The sequence below is a fragment of the Chrysochloris asiatica genome, unplaced genomic scaffold (assembly GCF_000296735.1).
Source record: "Chrysochloris asiatica unplaced genomic scaffold, ChrAsi1.0 scaffold00245, whole genome shotgun sequence".
In the NCBI taxonomy this organism is placed as follows: Eukaryota; Metazoa; Chordata; class Mammalia; order Afrosoricida; family Chrysochloridae; genus Chrysochloris; species Chrysochloris asiatica.
Window position 1 is genome coordinate 3,398,248 of NW_006408763.1, and position 9,133 is coordinate 3,407,380.

Here is a 9,133-nt window from a genome sequence, read left to right on the forward strand (position 1 = left end):
AAAAGAGGGAGCCTAGATCCAGAGGGTATGGAGGAAGGTAGAATCTCCACTGAGGAGTAGCCAATCTGTCTGGGTGGGTCTGATGAAAGGAGATGGGGATAGGTCCTTTGTTTACAATGGTGAATAACTGCTATCAGGACTGACTGCGAGTGTTGGAAATGTAAAGGTGTACGTTTTGTAGCAAAAGGAAGGGAGTGATTGATTTTGCAGTCCAGGAGCAAAGGTCCCTGGGAGAAGAGCAGAGTGCAAGACCTTACCCACAGAAGCAGTGACGCCAGAGATGGAGCAGCCGGGGACTCTAGAAACAGAGAGGGAAAAGGGCCGTGTGCTGACAACCGGGGGGCAGGCTTGCAGGGTATACCCTTTGATTGGTTGATGATACATGGAGGGGGTTGTAACCATGGCAATGAAACAATATATCATAGGATGAATGTAAAGCTAATGTTCTCCCATGTAAACCATCACGTAATTCACAATAAAACATTAAAAAAAAAAAATCAAATACTGGAGACTATCCTGAAAGCAGCTAGGGAAAAGAGAAGTGTAACATACCAAAGCAAGCAGATCAGATTAAGCTTGGATCTCTTAACAGAAACCATACAGACAAATAGGCAATGGGGAGATATATATAAAACCCTGAAAGAATTAAAAACTGCCAACCAAGAATCCTCTACCCAACAAAGGTGTCAATCAAATACGATGGTGTAATCAAAACATTTCAGGATAAACAGAAGCTAAGGAATTTTGCCAAAGCCAACCCTACGATGAAAAACATCCTAATGGGAGTTCTGTGGACTGAGAAACAACAAGAGTAGACAACAACCGGAGAGTGAGGTATGTGGCAGCATCACCCAGAACTCAATCGACCAATGGAAGACTCAAGAACAGAATAAATCTATAAGAACAAATTCAGAGGATCTGGAAGGTTAGTCTAAATTACAATGTGAAAGAAGGTAAACACAGAGCAACAGAGATCCAAGTGGTAAGAAGGTCAGGTAGATTACAGGATAACACAGACTGTCTTAAATGGAGGAAAAGTAATAAAAAAATAAGGTAACCACAACAGTGGGGTTGTGGTGGGGGCTTTAGTTTGGGTGTTAGGGAGGGCATTACAAGAAGGGGGAGCATTTGGAAGAACAAGGTAGGTAGGGGAACACTGACACAGGTTTGCATGGCCTAGTGGGACAGAGGTAAATAGCGATGCATGATAAACCTTGGAACAACAGGGCTCTGTGATACAGGGATCTAGGCATAGCTTGAAGAGGGGAAATAATACTAAGATGCTTGACTGTCTTATGAATATTGGTTTCCCTTGCCTACTATTGTAAAATAGACACTTAAGAGGGATAGAAAGGAATGTCGGGAAACATGATTACAGAAAACATGTAAGCCTGACTTCAGCCTTTAACTGATTGGAGTACCTAAAAGGGGTTCTAGAACTTGCTCAGTGAAATAGGCCGCTTGCGGAGCCTTTGCAGCGTATAGGACCTCAGGTGGAATACTAAGCCCTATCCAGAACCTTCTGAGGTGGGACATTCCTACTAGAAAGGACAATCAGACCAGCCTGGAAAAGCCAGAGAGACAGAAGATACATCTTTAAATAAAGATCATCAGGAAAAACCCCAAATAAAAGTGGCAGTATGACTGGCTACTACAAGAATAAGCAAGCTGTTCACCAGGAGTCCATCAAGGCAAGCAATCAAGTTCCTTCAGGACAAACCCCCCCCCTCTATGACTGAAACTTAAAGGTAACACATGAGCAGGCATGTAAGCTTGCTGGCGACCACATTGGTCTACTGGTGAGTGGAAGAGGGGGAAAGGCAGCAATGAAGAAATGGGCTGTGTCCCACCACAGTCCATTGACTTCTGTTGACCTGGAGATGAGAGAGAGAAGAGGAAGGGCTGGGTGGTCCAAAGTGTCGTGAGACCTGGGACACGTGAGCCCACGGACAAGGACACAGCCACAGAGGGCTAGAGCTGAGAGTGAAGCATCCAGCTGATATGAAATGAGGAAAGATGCACAAGAACATCCAAACAGATAGACCTAGCCTCGATGGCTTGATAATCAGAACTTGACTAGAGGAATTAAAACACACACACACACAAAAACAGCAACAATTTTTGATAAAGGAAACAAGGGTAAATTGCTACAATTTGATGAACCTGATTTACACTCCTGGAGGTAGTCACTCTAAATACCAACAGAGAGGAAGAGTCTTCACATCAAGTATCAATGCTATCCCCCTCTGTACACAGGGTAGATCGGGATGGGCAACTTAGACACTGGTTGCCTAAAATGTGGGGACAATGAAGGCACAAAGTGTCTGGATTACAAGATATCAAGAGGGAGTTTAGTTTAAGAATGTGTGGGAGAAGAAAGAGTCCCCACTGAATAGTTTTCATCTTGTCTAGATGGGTCTGGGTGAAAGAGATGGGGATAAGATTCTTATGATTCAATAATGAGTAACTGTTATCATGACTAATTGCGACTACCACAATTGTAAAGGTAAAAGTTTTGTACAAAAATGGGGAAGCAGTTAATCTTACAGTCCAGAAACAAATGACCCTAGGACCATCAAGGGAAAAGAACACTAGCAGAATGCAGGACCTTATTCAGAGAGGCAGGGACACCAGAGATGGAGGTGGAGATGGGGACATGGAAAGGGTGAGTGGCTGATGACTCTAGATTCATGGGAAGAGAGGGACTAAGAGATGAAGGCCATGAGGCAGACATGCAGAATGTGCCCTTTGGTGGTGTAAATGATTATATATGCCTGAGTGTTTAAAAAAAAAAAAAAAAGCACTAAATTGAATATAGAGAAATACTGTTAACTGACGGTGCATGGAGGGGATTATAATCATTGTATAATCATTGTAATGAAACAAGGTGTATGATTTGTTGAATGTAAAACTGAATATCTGCTCTGTAAACTTTCACTCAATCCACAATAAAAACGTTAAAAAACAATCAAATTGAAACCCAACAACCCACTGCCTTAGACCTGATTGTGACTGATAGTGACACCATAGATGGTTTCTGAGATGGCAAAACTCTGCGGAGTACAAAGTCTCATGTTTCTCCGGGAGTGTGGCTAGTGGGCTTCAATCACTGACCTTGTGGTACTTGACTACTTGGGAACGAGTTCATTTAAGGTGGTTTTTGTTTGTTAAAATAAGGACGCCCCTCCTCTAATACCAAATCAAACACCCTTCTAACACTATGAGGCATCTATGGCCGTTCTCTCTACTAACTCTTCCTCATTCATATCTACTACCAGCTTCTCTTTACCAGAGCTGTTACTTCATTCCAAGCTTATTTTTACTATTCCTAAAAAGTCTGGAACTCATTTAACCTTTACTTTCAAATAGCCATGGTCCTACTACTGTCACTCAGTATCACTGACAGCAGACCCCAACACCTTTGTTTACTAATTTTTTAAAAGAAAATCAGTTGGGACTAATTTGTGAAATCTGTATTGCATCATAATTCTAGTATCAACCTAGCTTGTTCTCCTTACTGCCTTCAGTGTGAGGATGGGTTCAATCAACAGTTCATTTAGATTCAATCTTCAACTAGAGAGGAGAGACACTCAATAGCTTTTATAAGAAATAGGACAACTTCACTAACCTGCCTGTACTCATTTTTTTTTTTTTTTTCTTTTTACCTAGTATAGGCTTTGGACTCCTGGTGTGGCACTGTAGGATCGGCATCAGACTACGAACCACAAGGTCAGCTTAGTTTAAACCCATCAGCTGCTCCTTGGAAACCCTACACAGATGCTATGAGTTGGAACTGACTTGACAGCACTTAACAACAACATAAGGGTGGTCTAAGAACAGATTGCTTTCAAATAGCAAATAACTGATGCTAGAGCACCAGCAAGGGCAAGTTTATAAAGCAGTTTTAAGGAAATAAGGGCTTTTGACAACACCTTATATACAATCACATTTTATCACTAGAGCTCAGTGGCTTTAAAAAATGAAAGTGCAATAGTGACAAATACTATAGCTGTCAAGGTCATTTTAAAGCAATGAGCCTTGAAACTGCTCTTGTAAGGGCTTAATATCATTAATTCCTCCCCTTGGAGAGATCTGATATTTGCATAGTTTATGATTGTCAGTTGATGTTATCAGTGTAAAGAGTGTTCACTAAAAGCAATCTCTATTCAGGTGTTGAGCTAAATCACAACTATACCTAATTAGGAGGAAGTGGTGTAGGGCTTGGCTGATGTTGCCTGATTGTCTGAGACCATTTAGATGGTACATGTTTCCTTTTTCAAATGCCATGCTGAAAATGTGCTATTATCTCTGCTGTGGCATAATTTGAATACCATCTGTTGAATACACACTGGCTCAACACTGCAGGAAATGCTGCTCTCAGCTGAAAGATGGTGGGCTCTCCAGTCACCAGGGTTATGAACTTCAGAGACCAGGATCCTACCGTACTAAATGCTTCCTTTCACACACAACATGGTCTGCTCACACCCTTGTTAGGTCTTTATTAAAATGTCACCTGGGTGGACCCTCTCTGACAACCTATTTGGAAGTACCACCCTTATTGCTTCTAACATTCTCTATGCATTTTACTTTTTACTGTATTCATTCTTCCACTAAAACATAAGCACCTTGAGGACAGGAATTTTCCCCACTTGTTTTGTTCATTGCTGTGTCCCTTAGTGTCTAGAACACTGCCTGGCACAACTGTTTCATTTGTTTTAATCCTTGCAAAAATCCTTTGAGGAAGACTACCACTATCTTTACTCCACAGATAAGGAAAACAAAGCTTAGAAAGAGTACGCAACAGAAAAGGATGGATTAGTGTTACATGCAACAGCACGAATGGAGAGCAAATGTATTATCCTGAGAGAAAGAAGACAGATTTTAAAAGTTGCATATTTTTTGACTGTTGTGACTTTCTGGGAAAGACAAATTTAAAGAAACAGATGGATGATTTCCAGGGGCTGGAGTGGGGGAAGGGCTGATTACAAAGGGGCACAGGGCACAGGGAACTTTGTGGGGTGACAGAATGTTCTATATCCTGATCATGGTGAGGTAACATGGCTATGGACATATAGAATTATATAATTAAAATGGAATTAGTTGTATATAAATGTAGTATGCAGAATAATGTTCCCCCTCTCCAAAGATGTTCACAATTGTAAATATGCAACTTTACAAAGCAAAAGAGATTTTGCAGATGGGAAAATTATTCTTGACTGTCTGGGAGGGCCCCATGTAATCACAATGATCCTTAAAGCAGGAAAATAAGTTAGGGAGCGATTTGAAGATGTTAAACTCCTGGCTTTGAAGATGGAGCATGGAACTATTAGCCAAGGAATGCTGGCAGCAGTTAGAAGGGGAAAAGGCAAGGAAACAGACTAGCACCCCCACAAGGAATTCAAACCTGCCAGCACCTTGACTATTGCCAAGCAAAACTGATCTTGAACTTCTCACCTTCAGAACCCTAAAAGAATAAATTTATGTTGTTTTAAGCCACAATTGTGGTAATTTATTATACCAGCAACAAGAAACTAAAACAGTAAATTATACTTCAACAAACTAGACTTAAAAGAAAAAAGATAATAGAATACATTTTAGTGTGGCATAGTGGGTCAGAAATATGGTCTCTCACTTGCTTTTAAATAACCTTGGGTAAGTTCATTCACCTCTGAAGTTTATGTTTTCTGTAAAGTATTTCTAGAAATTGTTGTATAGATTAAAGGATATACTTTCTCTAAAGCACTTACCTCATTTCTAGCACTTTCAATAAATTATTTTATAAAACATCTGAATATTAATATTAGAATCTGAAAATTTAATATTAGAATGTCACAAATACAATAATACAGAGAAAACTCTTTAATAGGCCCCCAAACACTACTTAGTCTAGAAACAGACTTAGAAAATTAATTATTTGAAATAATTATTTAGTTTGAATATATATGTATTAGTGCTTCAAAGAGTTTGTAGAAAATGGAATTCAAAGAAAATGGAATTTTTCCATGAACTCTCTGAAGCTCCCTCATATCTGTGATTTGGATGTACAAATTATCTTCAAGAGTAGTTCCAGATCACTGCTGTCAACTATTGGTTTAGAAGGGTACTACTCAGGTATGTGTCACATGCTTTAAATAGTCTATGATCAAATCACCCAGCAGAACAGCTTCTAAATTGGAATCTGTATTGCATATAACAAACATCCATCCAACCTGCTTTTCTGGCCCTTTTTTGGGATCTATGTAGGGAACTGGCTCATTGCATGTTCTTGCATTTGTGTTAATGAATTTAGCATAATATATACGTCCTCTCTTGACACATGGTTTTGAATGTTGTAAGATTTTTCCAGGTTCTTTTTGATGTTTGATTTCTTCTTTTTGTTCAGTAACATGCACAATAGTCACATCTTCTACTTTATGTTGTCTGAAAAACATAAATACTAAATCATTTATTCTAATAAGCATTTTAGTACTAAGAACATCATAATTACATGAAATAAGATTTAAATCTATTTCAAGCATCAGTCAAGATAATGTTTGTTGCTGTTAAGTGCCATCAAATTGCTTCCAACTCATAGTGACCCTGTATAGGGTTTCCGAGGCTTTGTAAATCTTTACAGGTGCAGAAAGTCTCATCTTTCTTCCACGGAGCGGCTGGTGGGTTTAAAATGCTGAGCTTGTGGTTCTCAGTAGGCTTCAGAAATACTTATGAGGAGGAGCTTGTGCTACTAAAATTTGGGAGAGCATTTTTATATTCTAAATTATACAAGAGATAAAGGGATGTTTGACAACAACATAGTTGATAAGGGTCTAATCTCTAAAACTCATAGAAAATTTCAGCAACTCAAAAACAATACAATATAAAAACTGGCTAACAAACACATGAAGAGATGCTCATGATCATTAGCCATCAGAAAGGTACAAAGAAAAACTGCAATGAGATACCATTTCACCTCTATAAAAAAGAGTGATTAACACACACACACAACAACAACAACAACAAAAGAAAACAACAAACGCTGGTGAGATCTGGGAAGACTGAACTGTTATACACTGCTGGTGGGATTATAAAATGGTAGAAGTACTAAGGAAAATGTTATGGCACTTCCTCAAAAAGCTAGAAATAGAAACACCTTAAAATCCAGCAATCTCACTCCTAGGTGTGTATCCTAGAGATATAAGAACATTAACATGAATAGACATATGTACACTTATAGTCATTGCAGAGTCATTTACAATAGCAAAAAGATGGAAACCACATTAGTGCCTGTTAACAGACGAATGGATAAACAAATTGTGGTACACACATACAGAGAAATTCTATACAACTATAAATTAAAATAAGTTCTGATGTGGTGCTGTAGGACAAGCACTGGACCATCAACCACAAGGTTCAAACCCATCAGCCGCCCCTCAGAAAACCTCTTCTAAAGGATTGTGATGAGTCAGAACTGACTCGATGGCACTTAACAACAACATAAAATAATGATGAGCCCAGGAGACATCTTGTAACATGGATGAATCTGGAAGACATTATGCTGAGTTAAACAAGTTAATCACAAAAGGAAACATACGGTACAGTCTCATTTTTATAAAAAGTCAAAACTAGGTGCTACACTGGTAGAAGGTAAGGGAATCACTTCTAGATAGTAGGCTTTATTTTTGGTGATGGGAAAGGCAATACCCAACACTGGTGACGTCTACACAACATGACCAAGGTAAATGTACACACCAAGAAGTATGCAGAGACAAGGGACAACTTTGGTAACTGCTATAGGATATGATTTTACAACTAAGTGATAATATAACTAAAAATATGTTTGTCATTACATAAGTATATATGCATGTAATACATGTGTATTGTATGTGTGTATAAGTACAAGTCCTGGCATGGCACTGTAGGATACAGCACTCAACCACAAGGTCAGTTTGAACCACAAGGTTGGCAGTTCAAACTCACCAACCGCTTCTTGAAAACCCTATACAGGGCCGCTATGAGTCGGAAGTGACTCGACAGCACTTAATAACAACAACAAGTAGGCATATGTGAGTAGGTATATGAATGTATGTGTGTATCTGTAGGAATATGTAGATACATGTATGTTTGTGCTGCATATATATTCAGATATATTCATAATAAAGCACACGGGGACATAATTACAGAGTTCATAGTCATATCCAAACACTTCATGGGAATGGCGTACTCAGCTCAGTCAAGACTTAGGAATGTAGTCTCATGGGACAACTCTGTCAATAATATTGTTTATAAAAAAGGAGCCTTTGGAAGCTCAGTGGATTAAGTGTTGGGCTGCTAACTGAAAAGTCGGTGGTTAGAACCCACCAGTTGCTCCACGGGAGAAAGATGAGGAAGTCTGCTCCCATAAAGATTTACAACCTAAGAAACCCTAAGGAGCAGCTCTACTCTATCCTATAGGGCCACTGTGAGTTGGAACTGACTCAAAGGCAGTGGGTTTGGTTTGGTTTCATAAAGTTAATAATTGGTGAGTAGTATTCATACTCTTAAAAGCTTCTGAGTAGTCATCTACTATACAACTACTGGTATCTACTTGTCTTGTGAGGCATTCTCAAGATGGTCCACCTTCAGGAATAAAGGGTGCATGAGATTGCTAAACCAGACATAAGTTGTTGATTCACACCCAGGGGTATGTAAGCAGAATGAATTGAGGGAAGTGGGGAAAGAAACCTGTTCTAGGACTAGGAACTTTAGAAGAATACCATCATTAAGGGCATGGGTGCCATCCAAGCTAGATTGTGAACCCCATGCTAAGTGGGGGAGGGAACACAAGGGAAGAAAACTTTTTGCAAGCCTCCATGTGGTGCATTTTCCTGTGTCTACTGAGGGCTCTGCCACCCAACCCAGTAGACACGGGAAAATGCACCACATGGAGGCTTGCAAAAAGTTTTCTTCCCCTGTGTTCCCTCCCCAAGTTAACATGGGGTTCACAATCTAGCTCGGATGGCACCCATGCCCTTAATGATGGTATTCTTTTAAAGTTCCTAGTCCTAGAACAGGTTTCTTTCCCCACTTCCCTCAAAACATTCCAGGATAAGCAGAAACTAAGGGACTTTGCCAAAGTCAACCCTATTATGAAAAACATCCTAAAGGAAGTTCTGTG

The 9,133-nt window shown here is 39.5% G+C and overlaps 1 protein-coding gene across 1 annotated transcript in view; it reads right to left on the bottom strand.

The window, feature by feature from the left end:
• Positions 1-9,133, bottom strand: part of LOC102832199 (chromosome unknown open reading frame, human C2orf73) — a 57,612-nt gene that overhangs the window by 42,918 nt on the left and 5,561 nt on the right. Inside the window, 1 exon segment of the mRNA XM_006873553.1 lies at positions 6,210-6,420. Within this exon segment, the coding sequence (XP_006873615.1) occupies positions 6,210-6,420 (211 nt within the window).